The following is a 23,269-nucleotide window of genomic DNA, read 5'->3' on the forward strand; positions in this document are numbered from 1 at the left end:
AGAATTGAATTGTACTCTTTCAATGATTTCTCAAGAGTATTCCATAATCTGATACCCTGTACTTAAACGCAATTGATAAATTGCAAATTGATGATTGCAGCTTTTTGAAAACTTTCAAGTTTTTCAAACCTTTTAGTCAAACATCAAAGCAAAAAAAATTAAAATGTTCAGGGATTTTTTTTTTTTTTTTTTTACATAAACATTACATGTTTACCAGCACCGACCTATATTGTACTACCAGCACAGACATTTATGGTACTTCCAGTACCGAGATAAATGGTACTACCAGTACTAACATATATTGTTCAACCAGTACCGAGATATATGGTACTACCAGTTCTGACCTAAACTTTATTTTACATTTTAAGAGGCGGTATTAATTTTGAATAAATTTAAATTCTAAATAGTTTTATAGATTTAATTTTTTTTTTTTCAGCAAAAAAACGTGATGTTCTTTGTTTTTTTTTTTTTACTTTCAATAAATGAGGTCAGTTCTATTTTCCTTTTAACTTATATTCTACCAGCTAGAGTGAGGCAAATACACGCCAACGGTCCCACCCTCTACTTGGAGGTGAATTTCTAATGAACTCCTGCCGCTCTGCAGAAACTATGTCCTAGAAAACAACACAGGTTTTTGGATTTTGGCTAAAGAGCATTAAAGAGCACTATTAAAAAATAGATCAAAAGATGATCGGAGCGGGGCTTTCAGTATAGATTTAAGGTAAAACTCATAAAGCAGAGTTAACAGATACATGCTGGATGTTAAAAACTGAATCTGAGAGAAATATGAAGAATAAAAGTGGTTCTTTCAAGCCTAGAGAAAACAAAAACAAAGATTTAACTGTGTTTATTCAACAAAACAACAGTATAAACTCTTCAAATGTTCCACTTTTAGCTATGCTCTGTCCAACAGGAAGCTCAGCTACCACGAGCCTGCCTCTCTATGGTTCTGTTTTACAGTTCTTTAACACCGCTGGCTCGTCTGAGCTGCTCTGAGACTTACCGTTAATGAGAGAAATTGCTGAGGTTATTAACTGATTATGCATTCTCCATCAGATTAAAACGGCTGTACCGTCCTGCTCCTGCTTGGGGAATTAGTGTTACACTTTTCTCCTACAGTGAGGCTTATTGAAACACTTGTCCAGCAAGAAAAAAAGAGGGAAAAGGCACCGACTGTGATAGATATATCTGAACCCACACATTTTTGCCTTTAACAAAGCCTTCTTTTTGCCCATTTTTTATAACTTTCACATTTCCCCGAGGTTCCTTCACAGATGATTTACGTTAGAAATCTCGCAGCTTAGAACTGCACAAAGAGACACTTCTTACGTTTGAACTAATAAAGATTTTTTTTGCTAGATAGTATCTATCCGTTTATTGATTTCAACATCATTGCACTTTTTTGTGTGCACTGCGGCATTCTGGGCTTCATCAGAGGGGAGAGGCGACGAGGAGCGTGTTGCCTTGTGACTGAGATGCGGGGCGACAGTTGACCTATAAGGGGCTGATTCACCCCCGCGCTGACTTCAACACTAATATATTCACTTAGCAGCGCTCAGGGGATGTGCGGCTCAAAAAAAATGGCGGAACATGACCCGTTTGTGCTAAAAAAAAAAAGAACACAGATGAGAGCAAAAGGGTGAGAGCTTTTATCACAAGAGAGAATCCATTAGATGTTCAGGAGAAAGACCCCCGAGGTTCTTCGACGGCGGTCAAGTGCTCGTCTGGCACTAACGGAAAAAGACAGAACACCTCATCCAGAAAGAGAAAAAAACGGACATGAAGAGCCTCGGATGACAAGAAAGAGGAAGAGAGGAGCAGAGACAGAAAAAGATACGCAGACAGAGGCCTTATCAGCTGAGATTGGTGTGAGAGATAAGGCCTCCCAGACAAGGCTCGGCGTTTAGCTCCGTTTGAGGCTTCCTGTCATCATCATTAAAGCAGCGTCTTGGACGGTCACCGCACAAACAGAGCAGTCATTCGGAAACACCCAGCGAGGAGGAGGAAGATAACGGAAGACAGGATCTTTGCTCAAACGCGAGATGACGGCTGCATTAGCTCTAATGAGGAGTTCCTTTATCTCCACAAGAAGACCCTTCGTTTGATGCTGGAATCTTGTGGGGAAAAAAGACTATTTAAGGACATATCTAAAAATGTGCATCCACACATGCGAAAGTCAGAAATATTTCATACTTTAAAGACTTAAGAACCAAAGATTTAGCCCCATTTTCTTCAAAATCAAACTGTTTTTACTAAAGATGGGGGAAGGGACGGAGAGTCGTCTGCTTAATCTAGCTAGCTGAGTAGCTGACGGTAACCTCCTGTGACACTTGTCCGCCCCAGGAGTTACAGGCGCCCACACACTGTAAAGGCCAGAGATTGATGCGCAACAAAGACTGGAGCTCTGCCGCTCTCCTCCTCCAGTGAAAGCGGCTGCAGCAGTCGTCACCTTACAGGACCTGGCGCCGCCGACACATGACTCTCCGTTTAACCTCATTAGCTGTTCCTTTCTGAATCCGAAGTATTCCAGACATTCATCGGGCCTCGATTTCTTTATGTGTTTCAATCCATTTATAAAGTCTAGTGGCACTTAAAACTGGAAGTACATGGAGTCACCAAGAAGCTGAAATCATTTACTGCCACCTAGTGGCGACAACTGAGATTTCACAAGAAATGTTTTATTTTTTATCAGTGGCTTTAAAATAATGTACTGAATGCTATGAATGTATGAGGAAGTTTACCTCTCATAGACGTTCTTAAGTGTGTGCTGATCCGAAACTCCGTCTGTTTCTTCCAGGAAGAGGATGATCCATGAAGTCCTGTAGGGCCACTCCTCTGTCAGGTAGATCCACGACGCCAGGCGGTCCCAGTGGAAGATTATCTGATTGGCTCTCAGCAATCGACCTGTCACCAAGAGATTCAAGCAATCAAAGAGTATTTAGCCACTGATCCAATAATTCTGAGTGAAAAAACATTTTCCTGACTGATGTAGAGAAAGTCCACAATGACAAAAATTTGATTTTTAGAACTTTGAGCTTGAAATGTCAGCAGCTTATAGAATGTAAATATAAAATTGCTACTTTTCTTTTTGTTGTTATACTATGATAAGAACCATGTTACGTAAAAATGTGTGAACATTTTAATTAAAAAAAACAAAAAAATTGGGAGACTTCTAAATTTGAAAATGAGAAATCTAACAGGAGAGCGTATCATAACTTTATGACACTGTTTTAGTACATTAAAGCTTTTTAAAAAAAATTTCTTTAACTTGTGTGTGTCTACGTGAACATCTATTATACAAGTTCAACATGTAAAAATGTATGAATAAAACAATTGCTTTATCACTTTTTGTCTATCATGATATTTAACTATTTTATTTAGTTTTTGAAAATAAAAGCAAATCAAATCAAAATAGAAGTTGTGTCTGAATTCACTCACTACTCCCTGCTAAGGTGTTTGCCATTTTGTTGGAAAGTTTGAATTTACATCTCCTTAATCCAGCACCCATAAAATTGCCCAGAAGTCTCTGGGAAAAACCAGTGTACATCAAAGTTCACTAGATTGGCATTTAAAAAAAGTGTAATCAAAAGTAGTGAGAATGTGTCTGAATTGCATTTAAATCCAGGGTACTCAATAGATCCGCGTTCTATAGCTTTTTAAACTCAGCCTGAGAGTACACTAAGCTTCATCAATGTTGTGGGAAAATGAAGTTGGTTTTCTTTACCGGTGATGGAGACGATGTTGAGCAGTCTTCTCATAGTCTGTGGGCTGATGTCACAGAACCAATCCTCAGTCACCAGCAGCTTGGTCAGGTCAAAGGACATTTGTCTGGTGATGGTTCTCTGCATCTGACGGCGTCGATATGTGTCCTTGAGAGAAAGTTTGACATATTTTACAAAGCTGGTTGGAGTATTTTTTTTCACAGGTGGTTAAGCATTCCTCATTCTACTCTTCTGCAACTCTGATACTGGACACGAAGCTTCATGAATAAGGAAAATATATATATTCGCCTAAAAACTGCAAACTACTTTGAACTATTTTGAGAAGTTTTAAGTTATTTTAATCTATCTTTGCACTAAACCTTTTCAATTTTTTTGTCTCATTAAGACCTAGGATCTAGAAATAAGAATAGTTTTGCTCTGTATTCTTGACAATAGAAAAATGGGATTTAAGACTCAACAAATGCAGTCGTTTTTGGTTCAACTTTAAGGATGTTGTTTTAAAGATTATTGCTTCCCATTTTAATATACAAAAAAATAAATAGATTTATGTTCTAAGAATAAGTGCTAGTTTTAGATTTCATGAGAATTTATTGAGATGGGCCAACTTGTACTAATATCTTATTCTCATTGTCACTTTTTTCACTAGTTTTTATCACTGCAATTCAAATGAACTACAGTTAGGTATACAAAAACTAAAAAATACAAACCATTCGCTTAAAACTAGCAAAAATACTCAGCGTTAGGGTGTATAACATTCAACTTTAACTAATTCTATCTAACAATAAGCTTTTTTGCCAAATGTAACCTTTTTTTAATGTTTGTCTGAAACATTTTACTACTTTCTAAGTGATTTTCTTCTCCGGATTAGTGTTGTTTTCCGTTCCTTTTTGCAGTGTGGGATGATGAAAAGCCATGTTTGGGTTACTTAGATTAAGTGATAATCTCAGTCCCTTTATTGAAACCATGTTCTCACCAGTTTTCTTTAACAAAATGACAACTTTTTCCATCACAAACTAACAGTTTAACTCTATTTGTCAATAAACCAGCAAATTATCACCATAAACAAAGCATAATGAATGTCTGGAGTGGACAAACTTGCGCAGAATCTAGCAAAGCCACCGTCCACAGCAGAAGAGTCATGACACACAGGAGGGCCGTCGACACAGATCTACAGGATAACATCTGCGATGGAATCAGACAGCTGTCATGGTCATGAGCCAACGCCGGGCTTTCGGTTGACTTTGAAGCTGTAATGCCAGTCTCATGACCTCTTTTTCAGAGAGATGGAACATATGGCCACCACTCAGTCAGAGCTGAAAAACTCTAGCGTCCACACACTCCTGCGAAGCTTACTTTCCGATACGCAGCGACTTGCAGAAGCACTTTTACTGAACTTGAAGTAAAACGTTTGTGACTCAACAGCAAAGTATGATGGTGGGAGGAAGCTTAAAAGTAGTCCGCTTTTACACATTTGAACTTGTTGGAGCACTATTTTTATGGTGTTTCGCATTCTCAAGCTTTTCTAAATTATAAATACACAACCACCAAGTGTGCAGAGCTAAAAGTCAATAAAATGTTTGAAGAATTTATCCTTCCAAAATCTTCTGCCCCTCCCCTGCTATATAAAATGTTTTAGCTTTGCTCCTAAGACCACCTGTAATTAACTGCTTACACCTGCACAATACAGTTTCAGTTTCATTGCAAAGTCAATGCTAACCATAAACTCCTGTTAAAGAGATTTTTCACCTGCCTGGAGACTTAGCCAGCCAGGTAGACGGTATAACCAAATAAATCTAAAACTCTTTGGACAAAATGTCATTCTTGTAGTTCTTTTCAGAGCTAGCTGAGGACAATATATACATATACATATGTAAATATATATTTTAAACAACTGCAGCTCTTAAAGACCTGCTATGATGAAAATCATGTTTTTAACATGTTCTTGAGGCCTTTTACTGATGATGGAAGACATGTATACAGAAAATTAGGATTAAGATACATTTTAAGATACATTTCTATTTCTATATTAAAATCGTTGTGAATCAGCCGCAGATGGAAAAAAATGTCGTTAGTAAAGCCTGTAGGTGTGACGTAGAAACTACAAGAGTTTATTTCAAAGAAACAAATACTTAAGTCTAAATAGTTCAATTTCCAAAAATGTCCTACTTCCTAGATTTTTTTTTCTTTATCTTCTGTTCCGAGTCTTCAAAATAATCAAATTAATCAAACAGGTTAGAGTACACTAAAATCATCCGTCTTTTCCATTGTCTTGCTGTTATGATAATCTGTGTTTTTTTTTTGTTTTTTTTTTAACATTTGGAATACCAACTAGCATTTAGGCCAGCGCAGCGATGTATTGATCATTTATTTCTCTTGTAAATCCCCATATTTGCAGAACCAACTGACCTCTGCATAGCATTGGATGATTCAGGATTCCATGGCATGCATTAATTTATGATAATGCACACTTAACTGAGCCTTATCCACACCCTGCAGCCAATCAGAATTGAGTTTTCACCTGGATAATGGTATAAACATAATAAAAAAGCCCATTGAGAACACATTTACAATAGATCTAAAGATGATTGGAGTGGGACTTTACAACCTCCCTTACCTAGATTGACATTTGAGCAAAGTTTACACCCAAAAGCAGCATCAATTATGTTACTATGAATGAGGTTTGTAAAACAGTTTAATTTTTTTATTACATTCTAAGACTGTTATTTTAGTGTTTGCATTTATCAGCTTCCTTTAACTTCAGCAAATATAAGTAAATATGGGAGGGGTCAACTCCACTGAATGTTTTTTTTTTTACCTTCCTTTTTTTCCAAAATCAAGCTGAAATCCCGCCCCAGGATAAAAAAGCCCAGCAACAATAATTGAGGGCGCTGAACAAAGTTGAAGAACAAACAAATGCTGAACAAACAAGGCAGGGGGTGGGGGTGTAGGGGGTGAGGTCTCACAGGAAGGAGGAAGGCATCAGCGACAGCAGCAGAATCACTTAGCCTCCTGCCAGCAGACCTGGTGCCAGTGTTTTGTCACAGGGACCCACTGCTGCTAGGGCTTGTCATTAGGCTGTGGCAACACAGCAGGCAGGATAAACACCCATTACATCAATTACAGCAGGAATCTTGGCCGCACGCAGGGCACCTCGCTCTTTTTTTCTTTTTTTTTTTTTTTTATCATCCTCTGTCCTGCAGCCTCTTCTGTGCTGAACTCAGCAAATGTGAAGATTTATGATCATTTTTGATATTGCTAAGAAAGTATTCAATCAAGTCTGGTTAATGGGACTACATAATTATGAACAATCGCAATACTACAATGGTCACTTGTTTTATTGCAGTTCTAAAAAGTAACCCTCAAGATGCAAAAACGTGATGTTTTTAGGCTGCAAAACTCTTCACTACACACTTTGTACCTTTTTTTCAGACAGACGTCAACATAGTTTTTCCAGCGTGTTCTGGGTCTTCCCCAGGTCTCTGCCCAGTGGAACATGTCTAGAACACCTCCCCAGTGAGGCATCAGGGCGGCATACAAACCAAATGCTCGAGCCACCTCAACTCGATGTGGAGGAGCAGCGACTCTACTCCAAGTTTTCTCAGGGTTACCATGCTTCTCAGCCAATCTCTAATGCTACGTTCACAGTCCCTTCTGAAACGCACGTTCAAGTGACTACTTTTCGTAAAAAGTCCATCTAAACGTGAGTAGATGTGTATTTTGGGCTTCCACGTTCAAAACTCTTGCATTCACGCAAGTCTGGTTTTGAGTTCTATGTACAACACTCTCAGTCAAAGTCGAACCAATTCTATTTGATCAATTGGAGACTCAGATTTGGCAGTGTTGTATGGAGTCATATATAATTCTTGGAAGTACCAACCATTTGTAATCGATCATGAAGGAGAATTTATTAGCTGCGGTTTGTGTCCTGCCGGAATAATACAACACTATATTTTGGGATTAGCACTGCTTTGACTTTTCGCACCGAGACCCTTCCAATTCTGAGTACATGTATTGGGTAGTGTCAGTCCCATGTGAACACCATATCCTAACAGGATGCAGAGGAAGCTAGTTTCAGCCTTTTGTATTTGGTACAAATTTGGCACCTCATAACCATAGGTGAGTATTGGACCAAAGATCGACTGCTTTGCTTTCTAACTTGGCCCTCTCTTCACCACAATGGACCAGTACCACGGCCACACAATAGCAGATAATACTTCAATCCACCTGTTTATCTCACTCTGTAATTTCCCCTCACTCATGATTAAAACCCTGATACTTCAACTCCCCTACTTGGGGGAGGAGCTCTCCATACCCCGAGAGGATACAGGATATATTTGGTCATTGGTTATAGTAGCGGGATTTATTTTGTGTATTTGAACCAACTATTATATTTGATGCTTTGTCCCACGATCCAATCGTTATCCAATCTAATTTGCATAAATTATGACTTAATTGAGTAGTTTTTACCCTGCGGTTTAGAGCGTTCCTGCTGCCCAACTTGCTCTGATCCTGAGCCAGACTGTTCTGAGACAACTTCCTGTTCTCCTCATCCAGCGATCCTGGATAGAGGAAATGATTGTAAAGGTCAGTATTAAATGTAAAAAAAAATCTGCAATGTCTAATATATTGTCCTCACCTTCAGTGGGCAGAGCCTCTCCACTGGTAGTGGTCGCCATGAAGAGCTTCTTAGCCGTGCTGAAGCCGCGGCTGTTCAGGAACACCGGCAGGTGGACGATGTTCCTCATGTAGTCGTGTCCGTTAATGTTGGAGTCTCTCAGCACACTGTTGAGGTTTTGGTTGATGGCTTTTATGATGATATGGGGGTCGCTGGCAAAGATGGAGATGAAAGGGCCTTTAGAGAAGAGGACCCTCACCTAAAATGAAAAAAGGGGAGATCATTTACTCCTTTTTTTAATCAGAGATAACCAGAAAATGACGACTCTCCACCAAAGCAGACTCGACAGTCACGGATCTCCTACTTTTTCAGTTTTTGTATTGTCACTATAAAATTTAAGAGTTGGCGTCTGATCAGCTGGTGGCAACAGCCAGGCACACTGCTTAAGCCTAACGTCTCCTGTGAGAGCCGGCTGTCCGCAGCCCATGAGGCTGGGGATTTCCTCTGCTGACTAAAGAACATTGTTTAAGTGTCACAGGACATCCATTTGTGCTCCATGCGTTGATGCTTTGTTAACCCCCTCCGGCTTGAGCTGCAGGGTAATGAACCTCGGTACCTAAAGCAGCTGTCAGCGCCATAAACTCAAGCAACATCACATGATGTCTGCCTCTTTAATGAGCTGGCAAGAAAAGTACGCAACACAAGACTCGACTTTGTATGTGAGAAATAAGAAATCAACATGAAAAGGTGCTTAAAGACTACATAAAGAGTCCCAGAATGAGGTCGTAGTTTTGCTCACAAAAAAACCCCAAAAAGATTTATTTAACCCTTTAACATCTGAGCTGTCACCAGTGACATCTAAATAGGACATGCTCTTTGACCTAGTGTAACTCTTTGTATATGGAACTAACATGAATCAGCTGATTCCGTGGTGGTCACACATTCTCATCCCTAAGTTATCACATATTGTTGTGTGGCTAGGGAACCCTCTGAGTCACTTTTTGACGTTTTTGATGTCCCCAACTCGTTTCTTGACGTGCTGGCTGATCCCATTAAATCCGGGGTCGCAGACCGGTCCTGGGCCAGTACCAGTACCTTAATGCTGCATTGCTCTGCCAGACCCCAGGAAGCGAAGCTTGCTGAGATGTCCATCGGGCAGCTGGATAGCGTGGGGGCTCTGTGACATGCTGGCGTGAATCCCGCCTTCGCCCAACAGTAACCGGGACATCTCCAGCTTAACATTGAAACTCGACGCCTCCGCTGCACGGATCACGTCCGGTGTAAAGGCACCTTAACCCCAACCTTAATTCGGTATTGGTCCGTGTCCGGTACTACGTCTGGTCCTGGTCTGTGTACAGTACAGTGGCATTGCGTTAGGTAATGATACGTGTCCGGTATCGAGTTAGGGTACCGGTGTGGTCCGTGTCCGGGACTGGTTTGTGGCCCAGAGGTTAGGGGGCGCTGACATGACGAGAACAGCCAGAACGTAAAAAAAAAGACGAGTTGGGAACACCCAAAACGTCAATTTTTGATGCGGAGGGGTCCCTAACTAAATGTCAATATGTGACAACCTTGGAATGAAAATATGTGGGTCATAGACAAAAGAGGCGTTGCACTTTTATGCAACACTTTACATTAGTTATGTGTTGTTTATCTGTGTTAAAAAAGCTCTGCGTCTCTTATCTACACGTCAGAATTTGCTAAAATTATGTTAGTTGCGTAAACTGTTGGGAGTTACAGTAGGCGTAGAATGTCACCACTGGACTGATAAAGTACTAACCCACTTTAGCAACGGAAACCCCACCTACAGTAAATACCAAACGCTCTTTGACCTAGCGTACCTCTTCAACCGTTTACGCAATCGATGTGAATCAGTTGATTCTGACATCGAGAAAAGCAGTTTTTTGTATTAAATTTGCTCCAATATGCAACACATTACTAACATTAAGTGTTTTATAACTTCACAACAATATCAGCTGATCAGACATTAACAATGCAAACAAGCTAATATGTAACAAGTAAAATGTTACATATTAGCTTAAGGCTGCTCTCTCTGTTTCAGAATCCACTGGAGTTATGTTAATTGCATAAACTTTGAAGAATTACGGCAGTCCAAAGAATGCCAACAGTAGAGGTAAAGCTCCGATGTTAACCCTTTAAAACCAGAGGCATAGCTAGTGAAACCTTAACACACGCTCTTTGACCTAGCATAACTATTCGACCGTTTACGCGATCAACATAAATCGGTTGGTTCTTCTGAAGCAGAGAAAAGTGATTTTTCCTTTTAGATTTGTACCATATTACTAACACAAAGTGTTTCATAACGTCTGAAAGCCACTTTTCTATGTGACAAAATCTGCTAATTTACAGTAAATGTGCAAACACTTTGCTACTGTAAAATGTTGCACATCAGCTAAAGACTGATTTTCCCCGCTTCAGAATTCACTGAAGTCACATTAATTGCATAAACGGTTGAGGAGTTATGCGAGTCAAAATAATGTAAACACTGGATCTAAAGCTCCTGTGTGAAAGGATTAATGAACATTATGTTAGAGGAGCTGCAGGAACAAATCAGAGGCAGCAACACAAACTACAGCAAGAGATCTGCGACCCCGCTGAGAAAGTTCAGGTCATGTGACTCTAGATTTAAAGAATCCAATTTTCCTTTACGATCTTGTGTTATGTAAACACACACCGTGTCCAGCATCTGCAGAACTTTGTCCTGTTCACATGCGTCTAATCCATCGATGATAACCGCCATGCGGGTCTGGTTCTGGGTGAAGCCGTCGATTGTTTTGGCCATTTTGGACATCATCTCCACTTCGTGCTTGAGAACCTAAAGAAGTGACAAAACAATGACTCGGAGCGAAAACATGCCCAAACTTTATCAATTAAAGACAAACGGACAACAGCGTGCGGCGCAGCCATAACCTCATAAGCAAATAGAATTTCCCATTAGCTATAATAACAACAGCATTTCAAAGGAATTTTATTTGCAGCTGATTGGTTGAAATTGGTTAAATGCGTTATTCCACCTTCATAAATCCTTCGCTTTTGAGTTTGTGTAAGTTGTTGGCAGCACTGTGCAGACGCTTCCTTTGGGAGTTTAGGACAGAGACGGCCACCTGCCACCATGTTCGGGAGTTGAGCAGCAGAGCCAGGCCCACCACGCTGGCCATGGCGATCAGCACCGCGTTCACCGTCATGTTCTCAGGGTCCACCTGGAGAAGCAAAAATTGAAACACAAACCTTTAAAACATAACAAAAACTGTCTAAAACTTTTTTCGTCCTGATTCACAACAATTTTAATAAAAAAATACTCAAAAATGCAGTTTTAAGCTTAATTTTCTTTAAATGTGTCCTCTATTATCAGAAAAATGCTAAAAGAACATGTTAAAAACACATTTTTTATCAGAATGGGTCTTTGAGAACATTTATCTTTTGGCACTTTATTCACCTTAAAGATAACCAGCAGAGCCATTCCAGTGATCAGGCAGCAAACAGTCAAGGAAAACAGCACGAAAGATGGAACGCAGCAGGTTTTCTTCCATTTTTGACCTGCAGGAATTGAGATGGAAAGGAGGTAAGATGAGGGGAAATTCAGATTCCACCACATTTACATAATGCATAATATTTTGAAAAGATTGCAAATGTTTCCTGGTGCTCAGTGTTCATGATAGTAAATTAACTGTCAATGTCCTTCAAGACTAGAAAAAGAATGTTCTGATTATTAAGAGGATCCTGACTCAAACTGATGAAATGGTATTTTATTTGCAAAAAAACACTAAAAGTTTTTATTTTTTTCTGCTTCACCTTTGATCTCATCATTCATAAAAACCCTGAAGAGCCTGGTGGCCAGGAAGCCAAACTCCCTCTCGCAGGCATCAGAGAGTGTGGCGATCATCTCGGCCAATGAAGTCTCGCCTCCAACGCTGGACAGTCGGTTATAATCCGTGAACAAGAATCTGTGCGTAGCATGACAAAGGGGAAAAGTTTTGGTCTGACCCCCAAAAATAAAAAGAGTGACGAAACAAATGAGAGATTTTCCTCACCTCACTGGCAGTGCACGTGTGGTCTGCTCAGGAAGCTCCAGAGGGTTCACAAACATCAGCTTAAGCAGCAGCTCCAGGTAACCGATCTGACGGGCCAGCCGAGTGCTGATAAGCCACGCCCACCTCCAGCTCTCCCGCTCTCGTCGGCTTCCAAAGTAAACCAGCGCTGATGGTAAAAAGATCACCAACGTTTATCTCATAATCCTTCTTTCTCACTGCGCCTTTGAGCAAAAAGTTCTGACCTGCCACAAACTCAAAAACTCACCAAAAATGTTAGACATTTTGAATGACCCTCCCCCCAAAAATGATGACATCACAGCAGGAGAAACCATCAAAAGAAATGAAAGGTGGAAAAATGTCTTAAGTGGGCTCAAAATCCACCAACAAAACTAAAACATATGTTACTAGGATATCGAAAGGCAGTTTTGAAATTATTATGGGATGGTCACATGACCTACAGCTTGGCGGCCATTTTGTGGCACATTTTTGTACAATATTAAAACAGAAAATGTTTGCCTGAGCGATCTTCATGGAATTTCACACACATGTTACTAGTTTAGGTCTACAATCACAACTAAAGTTGGCTGACCTTCGACCTTGGGAAGAGGCCACCATCGTGAATAAATAAATAAACGAGAAAACAAAAAATCCCCACCAACAAATTTAAAATTCTCATAGGGGGTTGGATCAATTGCCTCCTAACTCCTCAAGCATCACTGGGAATGTTTTTAGAGAAAAATGTTAGTTTAAGAAGTTGTAAGATTTTGTATGGTGTTAGCATGGCGAGCTCGTAAATTGTTTAAATTGACAACATTTAATAAATTAATCATTGGCTCAAGCAGAAATCTGCTGGAATTTTGTTGATTGTCTTCACAGTTGAAGAATTACTTTAAGTCAAGGAACATCAACAATGGAGCTAAGCTTCCAGTGTTAAAAAGGGTTAATCAGTTTTTTAACACATCAACACTTGGACCATGAAAGGGCACCATTATGGCACATCTGTTTGTCCAAATGCTTCAACCAAAGCACCACTGATACACAGAGCAAATTAGGAAATTTCTCATTTAAAATTTCTCCTCACCGAAAAAGATGTAGAGAAAGGCGAGGAGGCTGAGGGAGACGGCGATAGCTAACTTATGATCCACGGTGAAACCCAGGATTACGGCCACCGTGCCGGAGAGAAGAAGAGTGAGGAAGACCACCAGCCAGGAAAACTGAAACAGCGGCTCGATCTGCTGCCCTGCAAATGTCTTCATCTCGTCTGTTGAGAAAGATTTTAGAAAAATTTAACTTTTATGATCACTTAGATATTTTTTTTTTGTTGTTGTTTGCGGCAACTCACCCTCCAGTTTTTTGAGAAGAAACGATTTTCCGCTGCCCCACTGAGCATACAAGCCCACACAGATAGGGGGCTGCATGGTGGGCTCACTCAGGATGTCTGCTAGAGCACTGCTGTACAGGTCATAGCCCAGCATGTCTCCATCTGACTCAGTGGGAGACAGGTGTTCTGATGCAGAAACAGAGGTATCAGATTAAAGAAAAGACACAATAAAGTTACTAAAACCACAAATCTGCATGATTATGGGACAAAGGGGTCGTACTTGCTCCGAATATCTGAGTCAGGATGCTCTTCTGGTGGGTACAGTCAATGTTATAAGGGGTTTCTCCTGCTTTGTTGGGACGGTACAACAGGCGGCCATCTTTGGGGTTCCTCAGCAGCAGTTCAGCCAGTTTTCTGCTGCGTCCACGGATGGCAATGTGGAGAGGTGTGTCCCCTTTCTGGATTAAAATGTAACAACAAATTAGTTTTTATCTAAGAAAAAATACTTAAAAAAAAAAAAAAATCTCCTTTTGAGGACAGTGAAAAAAACATTTTGTAAATGAAGTACCCGGTCCACTGCAGACACTTTGGCACCTTTATCAAGCAGCAGTTCCACTATTTCAATGTTCCTCATTTTGGTAGCTTTGATAAGTGGTGTTTCTCCTTCCTGAAATAATAAAAATATTAACAAATTTATATAAAAAAATAGAACTACTACTTTTATTGTGAAATTAAACACGTATATGCAAAAAATTCAACAAAAAAAATGATATTTGGATAATACAATTTGCTTACTAATTGTTTTATTATAATATTAGGATTTTAAAAAATATTTAAATATGAATAAATTATTTTATGACCGTCTGTTTATCATTTTTGGAGGTCGCTCACCTTTGTGCAGCTCTCTGTATCGGGGTTACACTGCAGGATGTCCCTCACCATGATGGCGTTGCCTTTCTCAACTGCCCAGTAGAGGGCAGTCTTTCCATCCTAGTATGAAAAGACACAAAATAATGTTGATTTATTTGTTCTAAATGAATAAATGTGCTCCAAGTCCTCCTGGCATAAAAAAAAAAAACTCTGATTATTTGGTAACTTATTTCTAAACATTTGTTTGACCTTTACTAAAGGGTGAATAAAAATAAATATATTGGGTGACTACTTTAATGTTTACATTGAAAACACAAGAAGGATTCCTGCTTGTGTTAAAACTGTGGGAAAGTGACACCTACCTGGCCCCTGACGTCTACATCAGCATATTTGTTCAGCAAAGCTCGCACTATCTCCACATGACCTCCTCTTACAGCTCCGATCAGCATCGTCTCTCCACTCTGAAAGAGTTCAGATTAAAATGTAAAGAATTGTGCCATTTTGTTTTCCTTTTACTCCAACTGCGAATAACAACGTTTTGCGCCTTACCCTGTCTGGAATATTAACGTAGGTTCCCGCGTCGAGTAAATCCTGCACGATTTCCGTGTGTCCCTCTTTGGCAGCAATAGCCAGAGCTGTGTTCCCGTCTTTGTCAGTCATGTTGACGTTGGGGTTCCTCTTCAGCAGCTCCTTCACCACTTCAGTGTAGCCACCTCTCACTGCCACGATCAGAGCCGTCATCGAATTCTGGCAAAATAAAAAAATCAAATAAAACACTTCAAGATTTCTTTAATTTCTTAGATGTTTATGTTTAAATATTAAGATTTGTTACACGGATAATAACATTTCTGAGCCGTCTGCAGCTATAAATCTACCCGATCATTGATGCTTCGTGTGGAACAGCCTCATCATTTGGTTTGTTTCTACACAGACTGCATAATGACTTGAAGGAGCACAGATGCTCCAACATAATTGTGATGATCCAGTATGTAATGATGGCATTCATTAACGTGTTTGTCTCTCTAACAGGCACAAAAATGTATTATTTTTCATATTTTAAGAGCCATTAACACCCATAATCTCTGTTTTTGTGTCAATATTACAGACACGAGTGTGATGGAAAAACAAATATTTTAGAGAAACAAGATGAAAACGAACAGTCAAATCCATTAAAATTGTAATTCTTTGTACAATATGAAATATTTGTGGCGAAGCAACAAGAGTCAACACTTTCAAAGATTACTGAAGACGTACTTGAAACATTTATTTATTTGTTTTAGGCAAACACCTTAAGGCCTGTTCCTTTAAGGAACAGGCATGGAACAGGCATATCCAGTTCTTCAACTCTCACTATAGATAAAGAAGGAAAATATCAACAACATAATCTCTTTTTCATCTGTTAACTGTCAGTACGTTAAGGTTTGAGCTACGTTTCAAAGGTTTAGCGGTCATTTTGTGGCAAAGTGAAATTTGGGACTTTTCACAATTTCACAGAATGTGGGAAAACGTTTCTGCAGGCAAACTACAAAAAAATAAAATAAATTGCACACGCTGGCCTCCATAAGTCCACAACCACTACCAAAGTTTTGTTGACCTTTAACCTCATGAAGAAGCCGCCATCTTAATTTATCTAAAAAATAAACTACAAACAATATCTTCTACGAATTTTAACTCTTCTTAGGGATTTTAATCCATTAATTCCTAACTCCTCCTGGATCATTAGGAAGCTGCTTGGTTAAAAAAATTGAAATTAAAAGTTGCAGAATTTGAGTGGGGTAGTGTGGAGATCTTGCCAAAGTGGCATTTCCCTGTTGTTCGTACATTTTTTATCGGAATACTGTGAAAATTTAGCACATTAATTTTTTGGCTGAAGCTGAACAAAATGAAATGACATATGATACGACTATTTTAGGAATGTGGGCGTGGATAACAAAAACTCAGACGCGTTTGTCACCACCAGGCGTACAAAAAAATAAAATGTTAGCCATTGAAAAAAACAAAAGATAAGCTGTGAATTTTGAAAATAAAGTTTTTTTTAATGAATTTCTCAGACTAGGGTGGCAGGGACAGAGGGGGAGGGGCATGTTGCAGTTGCCCATCTAGGGTTGGGGTGCCACTGCAATAATTGGACAAGCCCTATTTTGGATCAAAAATGTTCCCTTTTACAATCAATTTTTTTTTCTTAGGGGTTTCTATCAACATTTTACCAGCTGGGTCCAATTGTGTACTTACAGCTCCTTCCTGATCCACGTCAGCACCATTGGCTAAAAGGTGCATCACACAGTCGTAGTGACCCTTCCTGGCAGCCCAGATCAGAGGAGTGGTACCATACTGCAAAGAAAACGAGGTAAATTAGGTCAATTTCAGCTTTTTTAATTGTAAAATTTGTCATGGTTTATAAATAGTATGTTCTTAATTTGGTGTCTAGGCGGTACAACATTTAAAAATTGGGATACAATTTTAGTTCTAAAAAAAAAAAAATTGTAATGAGATCACTGCTAACATTCATATACACCAAACTATTTCTGTCACTCTTTCCCATATTACCTCACAGGTAAACAACTTAAACACACCATAGAAGGGCATTAACAGTGTAATACAATCCCCACAGGAAGACGAGCTAAAATAACAGGTTTAAAGATTTAAAAATTCACCTGTGCGCACAATGAAAAACAAGTGACTGGTAAACATCGGTCAGTCTGTGGTTACCTTGTCTGAGCAGTTAACCTTGGCTCCATGTTGCAGCAGAAGGTGCACGATCTCTGCGTGACCGCGACCTGCCGCCCAGATGATGGGGTAGACGCTGTACTGTTGGGCAAGAGCAAAGGGTAAAAGTCATTCCAACATCTAATGATCAGTGGTCCGTCTGTTGTTGTACAAATGCTTTAAGCCCTTTAAACTAAGAAGCTTTGTGCCTTAAAGCGTCCAATTACAGCTACGCAACTAACCGTTTAAAATCCCAACAACAATGACCAGAGGGCTTACGTTATAAAGACCCACTCCAATGAAAATTACAATTTCGGTGTTTTAAACATGTTCTTGTAGTATTTATGTCGTGATGGAAGATGTATACAGTAAAAATTAAGCTTAAAATTGAATCTCTGAGTATTTCTTTGTTTAAATCAATGTGAATCAGGCAGTCCACAAGCTCCCTGCTCCGCTCAATGACCGCCCCAACAGTCCCACCCACAAGTCAGAGGTGAATTTCTAACGAACTACTACGGCTCTGCAGAAACTATGTCCTTGAAAACCACACTGGTTTTTTGATTTCGCCTAAAAAACAGCATAAATATAGATTAAAAATCACTGGGAATGTTTCTAAAGTAGCTCAAAAGTGATCAGAGTGCTTCTTTCAGGTTAAATAATCTGCACACAGATGCAAACGATGAGTAAACTTGCTTCAATACCTGTCCAGTGATGTTGGGATTGGCCCCCTTTTCTAAAAGAAGCTCGGCCACATCTGTCCGGCCTTTGTAAGAAGCCCACATGAGAGCAGTCCATCCTCCCTGAACGAAGGAGGAAAAAGAGGGCAAAAAGTGTCATTAAACAATGCAGCACCTGAAGATCTCTGCACATCACCAGAACAGTTCTGTAGATCCTGTTTAGATTTACACAATCATATCCTATCATCACACAGAGCAAAAACAATACAATGGTTTAAGTCTGGGCAGATTTTCAGGTTGGAAAACGCTCTATTTATGGATATTTTTCCGTCACACTTCCAAATCCAGCTGTGATGACTTGCAGTGACATTTCCTGTTCTGCTTGAACACGCCCTTACTGACTCATCGACAGAGTTAAGACTTCTCAAACAAAAACTCATGAATAAATTCAGCATTTTTAACTATTTTTTTGTCAAAATAACAGAGGCTCTGAAGTTATTTTTATATTTTCTCCAGAGATAGTAAAGTAGTAAGTTGTGTTTTTAATTATTCTACTTAAGTGAGGTTGTCATGACAACAAGGCCTTATTAAAGCCCAGAAGAAACAGCTACATCATATATCTGCTAAAAGGCCAGGCCGTCCAGTAAATAGAATAAATATAAAGAGATAGATCATCTTCCAGATTTAATTTAGAGTCCATTTCTAAACTAAATTATTATCTTGTTTAATCAGAAATTGCACTACCTCTTTATCTAACCAGAAAAAGCTAAATTAAATAACAGAAATATTAATTTGACTTATTTCTACAACACAAAATAAATCGCCAAAAATCATCCAAACAGAAAAATGTTTCCATCTTCTTACCAAGTCTCTGTGCTCCAAGTTGGCATGATTCTCCAGCAGCTCCCTGACCACCTCGATGTGTCCCTCCTTAGCTGCTGAGATCAGTGCAGTCCAGCAGTCCTGCACAAAAGATCAGGTTGTTAGTCATTCAAACTCCCAAACTGCCCGACGACGTTGGTAAAGGAGGTCTCACGACAACCAAAGATGGGCAAAACTACCAAACCTACCAGCTGGTCATACCAGATGCTCTTGGGAACAAGATGTCTCATTGAAAACAACCAGGGTTAAACTAGCAGAAAGAGAAACTACAGGATGTACGGCTTGTCCTCTTCAAGTGAGAGTGAGCAAAAGTTTGAGTGAGCCATGTGTAATCGTAGGTTGCATATATGCGTGATGCTAATAGAAGGTGTGTGAGCAAACGTGCGCAGGCGCAGGGCTGGAAATGAAGACGCAGGGTGTTGTCTGCTGAGGAGATACTATCATTTAGTCAAGAGTGAAGGTAAAAGTGTGTAATGAGGTGTCATTATGGCTCATGATGACTTATAATAAGCACTGCAACTGGTGAGTTCAGCAAGATGGAACATCAAAGCCAACGGTTACGTCTTCATCGCTAAATGGACGATGTTGTAACCACGAGGGTCGTTTTTCACCTGTTTAAACTGAGCTGCTTTTAGTTTTAGGGATTTTAACGTGCAAAGGTGTGTGTGTATGTGTTTGTATTCTTACAATATCGTCCAGATCTACATTGGCTCCTCTCTTAATGAACTCTTGCACGATCTCCAGGTTGCCCAGCTCCGCTGCGACCATCAGGGGGGTCTGTCCGTTCTAAAACAAGGAACAAAATGAAGCAACCATTTCTAAATAATCTAAATCATTTACAAAATATGGCAAACATGTGTATCGTAAAGTATTAATAAGGATAATGCAAGTCCCACATACTTATGACGTATAGGTCACGCTGGTGTACGCTGCCCTTACACCACACTCTACTCAGAGGTAAGTTGTGAATACTGACCTCTTACTGACCCTGTAGGAATGCTGCACACATGGCTTGTGCACATAACTGTCCATGGGACACCCAGAGGATGTCAACACTGACTACACTCTGATATTCTAATTTTTTAAATTCTGTTTGAGTGTTCACTATGACTTGTCGCTTGCAGTATGCCCATAGATAAATGTGTCCCAACATTTTCTTTCTATGAGCTTACTGAGCGCTGTATGACCTGCGTGCCCCATAGAATTTTGCCAATTTTTCACTCGCTCATAGCCGATATACACCTGGAAGAGCTGTTGTGGCTACAGCATTAAATAAAGGAAGCTTTTCAACATTCAGGTATTTTGGTCAGAGACCGCTTCCTTGGCTGTAACTGTTTGACAAACGTGAAAGCTCACATGAACTTTGGTGTGGAGCCAACAAGTGAACCCTGATCTGTCTGAAAATGTGGAGATCAGTTTGCTGGCAGGTGAACTCTGACGCGGTCAAATTGCAGTGTAAACGGAGATCGACAATCCAATACACCAGCCAGCCAAAATATATGAGAAACTGATGCTAATGCAGTGCTTTCTTTTCAAAGTCTGTTGATCAATAATTTATCTTTTTTTTTAATTAATATTTACACAGCCCCAAACAAGCTAAAACTGAGGGATAATTTATAGAATTTGATCTACTCTCACAAATTCAAACCAAACAAAAGAAAGTGTGTAAATTATCCATCTGAAATATACTAAAATATGAAAATTACTCAAATTCCTTCTGCATTAATTACAATTTGGATGCAAAACTGAGCCGTTTAATTTGTGAAAGATTTAAGCTCATTTTTCAAAACATCCTGAAACAATTTTAGATCTGTTTCACCACTAAAATAAACCTGTGTTTATTTGTTGCTGCTTGTGTTGTTGTCCCACCTAAATAAGGAATTAACCAGTGATTGTAATAAATAACAAACAACAAATAAAGCACCTTTCTGCCTAAAAGCTTGTAAATGAACTACTTCACTTGGTGAGGGATTTGTAGTGACTTACATCACTCCTGCTGTCCACATCCCTGAACTTCTCCAAGTGTGCTATTATGGCAGGCAGGTCCTCCTCCTCCACGTAGTTGAACAGACTCTGGACAGCCAGAGACGCCATCTTCAGGGAGGTGGTGGTATCCATGGCTGCCGGTGGATATCCTGTACAGCGCTTTAAAGTGAGAGCAGATCAGCATCTCCAGACTAGCGCAACTACACAAAAATATATGTGTACAAACCAATGAAATCAAAAATAACAGTAAATCTAGGAAAAATACGGTGTGTTTGTGTGAAACTGATAATCCCAGGACATCAAAAACAAAATCCTATTGATCCTATTCATAAATAAAAAAAAACAGTTTTATATGAACTCATGCGACCCATAAATACAAATCAAATCAGAGCTGAGGACATTTCTTTTATCCTTTAAAAGCAATGATACATTTTTCTAATTGGCCTTCAAAGTAAAAGCTCCTGCGATAATAAGGATGCTCATTAGTGCTTTCCAGTTTGACTGTGCGCATCCACTCGACCTGGGACTATGAACCGATACTTGACATAATGACATGAAAGCATCCCAAAGTCCCATCCGACGGTAAAACGGGTCGTTAAATCCTGCTAACTCTGGCCATTAAACTTTGACTCTTTGAGGCGAATCTGTATTCCGTATTCTGAAAGTAAATTGACGATCTGAACTTTGTGTACAAAACAAAAGAAGGTGAAAAGGTATATTCAATGCAAAAACTCAAAAGAAAAATAATTGCATCAGAGTGCAAAGAAGCAACTATTTAGATGGAAATCAATGCAGATTATTAAATGTGGGGATATAAAAGATATTGATTATTAAAAAGGGAATCTATGTCTACTTAGAAAATGCTTTATTGACTGGAGGTTGCATCCCCTGATTCATTAGAAACCTTATTATGTCTGCCTTTACCCCACTCATGAGTTAAAAAATGAAATTTAGTTTTAATTTTCTACCATATCAATCCTCAGACAAAGAAACCCCTTCAATTGCTTTTGCTACATTAAAGTTTCATTTGATAGATAAAAAACTCATTTATAATTCATCAAGTTAGGCTTCCCATCACGATGGAGGACAACTTCCTGCCCGACCTAACGCCAAATTTAATAAGCAGCTTTCATCTCCTTGGCAATTTATGTAACGCGGCTCAATACTTTGTTTTAATCCTTGAAACGAGCAGCTCAGGCTGAGGTCGAAGAACACTCAGATGTCATAAGGCTGGAAGTACAAAGGATCAACAGTTCAGATGAAATCTGGGAAGGCAATCGATGCCTATCCCAACAGACTTTTTATTTTTTTTATTTTTGTTTGTTTGCGGCCCTCTGTCCCTTTTTGTCTGCATATCACTTGTTAACAGCGTCAATCACACAGAGACAAACAGAAATCCTTTGTTAACAGTGACACCAAAGGGAGCGTGCTGACACACCCTCCTCGGCTCCCTGTCTCCACACAATGGCTTCAGAGACCACACAAGAAGCAATCGGTGAAAAGCTTATCTCTGCTTTTGCCCCTCTGTTCAGCTGAAACCACACAAAACCCCCTCCTCTAGAAATCAGACAATAAAACAGCTAAAATAGTCTTCAATCAAAACTAATATTAAAAAAAGAGCTGTTAACCCTTACCTTAGTGTGGGTCAAAGTAACTGAATCTACCAGTTCGAGTCACTGCTGATTCCTCACTGTCACTAAAAAAAAATCAACTGCTGGGCAGACGGCCCAGCATCCCCCTTTTTACTGGGAGCTGAATATTAGATGAGGGGGACAGCCCACGCCCATCTCCTCCCTTCACACAAAAGACACACAATCCCATTTCTGCCCGTTGCATGTAATGGCTTTGGTTCAGCGGATGCAGACGATAAAAAGTAATTAAGATTGAACAAAAACGGAGGACTTAATTACAAACAGACTGAGTAAACAATGAATAAATAAATATTCATAAAAGAATCCATCAAAAATGTTAATTCAAATTCATAAATCGGTTTGCTTTTATAGCAATCTTTGGTATTTTTCTAGTTTAAAAAAACGACTTATTAAATTTTTTTGATGTAATAATTCAACACTTTAGTAGTAAAGGTTCCACAAAGGTTAACTAAAAATACATGTATATTTTTATTTTAGAATTTCAAAATGAAAGTTAAAAAAATACATTAAATTGATTTAAAAGCAGAAAATTTGTATTTTCATGCTTAAACTCCCACTCCAACTATATATTTTTTATTGTAAAGGCGTTCCCAGTGGTCTTTTAATTATGATTATCCAGTTTCTAGACAAAATCAAATAGAAGGTGTCACTCTTTAAGACATATCTTCATCACATTGGCAGAAATTCTTTAGAAATTTGCCACTGCGTTGTGGGCGGGACTATTGGCACAGAGTAACCCCGCCCCTCAGAGTTCGTTTACGCGCTCCTTACAAGCTTATAGGCAGA

General features: G+C 39.3%; 1 protein-coding gene across 4 annotated transcripts in view; it reads right to left on the reverse strand.

The window, feature by feature from the left end:
- kidins220a (kinase D-interacting substrate 220a) overlaps nt 1-23,269 on the reverse strand; it is a 57,181-nt gene that overhangs the window by 32,498 nt on the left and 1,414 nt on the right. For 3 of the 4 annotated variants that reach the window (XM_024299627.2, XM_036209983.1, XM_024299292.2), the window contains exons 2-23: nt 20,832-20,990; nt 19,533-19,631; nt 18,828-18,926; nt 17,988-18,086; nt 17,290-17,388; nt 16,813-16,911; nt 15,130-15,327; nt 14,943-15,041; nt 14,602-14,700; nt 14,279-14,377; nt 13,991-14,168; nt 13,732-13,896; nt 13,471-13,650; nt 12,390-12,555; nt 12,151-12,302; nt 11,795-11,895; nt 11,373-11,558; nt 11,033-11,173; nt 8,359-8,596; nt 8,190-8,281; nt 3,725-3,869; nt 2,742-2,904 (exon numbers count right to left, since the gene is read on the reverse strand). In XM_024299627.2, coding sequence (XP_024155395.1) covers nt 2,742-2,904; nt 3,725-3,869; nt 8,190-8,281; nt 8,359-8,596; nt 11,033-11,173; nt 11,373-11,558; nt 11,795-11,895; nt 12,151-12,302; nt 12,390-12,555; nt 13,471-13,650; nt 13,732-13,896; nt 13,991-14,168; nt 14,279-14,377; nt 14,602-14,700; nt 14,943-15,041; nt 15,130-15,327; nt 16,813-16,911; nt 17,290-17,388; nt 17,988-18,086; nt 18,828-18,926; nt 19,533-19,631; nt 20,832-20,963 — 3,029 coding nt within the window. In that variant the 5' untranslated portion in view covers nt 20,964-20,990. Of the gene's footprint in view, nt 1-2,741; nt 2,905-3,724; nt 3,870-8,189; nt 8,282-8,358; nt 8,597-11,032; nt 11,174-11,372; nt 11,559-11,794; nt 11,896-12,150; nt 12,303-12,389; nt 12,556-13,470; nt 13,651-13,731; nt 13,897-13,990; nt 14,169-14,278; nt 14,378-14,601; nt 14,701-14,942; nt 15,042-15,129; nt 15,328-16,812; nt 16,912-17,289; nt 17,389-17,987; nt 18,087-18,827; nt 18,927-19,532; nt 19,632-20,831; nt 20,991-22,465; nt 22,646-23,269 lie in introns of those variants that run through there. The other variant, XM_036209982.1, reaches the window with a different exon arrangement.

Source organism: Oryzias melastigma, linkage group LG22, assembly GCF_002922805.2.
Source record: "Oryzias melastigma strain HK-1 linkage group LG22, ASM292280v2, whole genome shotgun sequence".
NCBI lineage: Eukaryota > Metazoa > Chordata > Actinopteri > Beloniformes > Adrianichthyidae > Oryzias > Oryzias melastigma.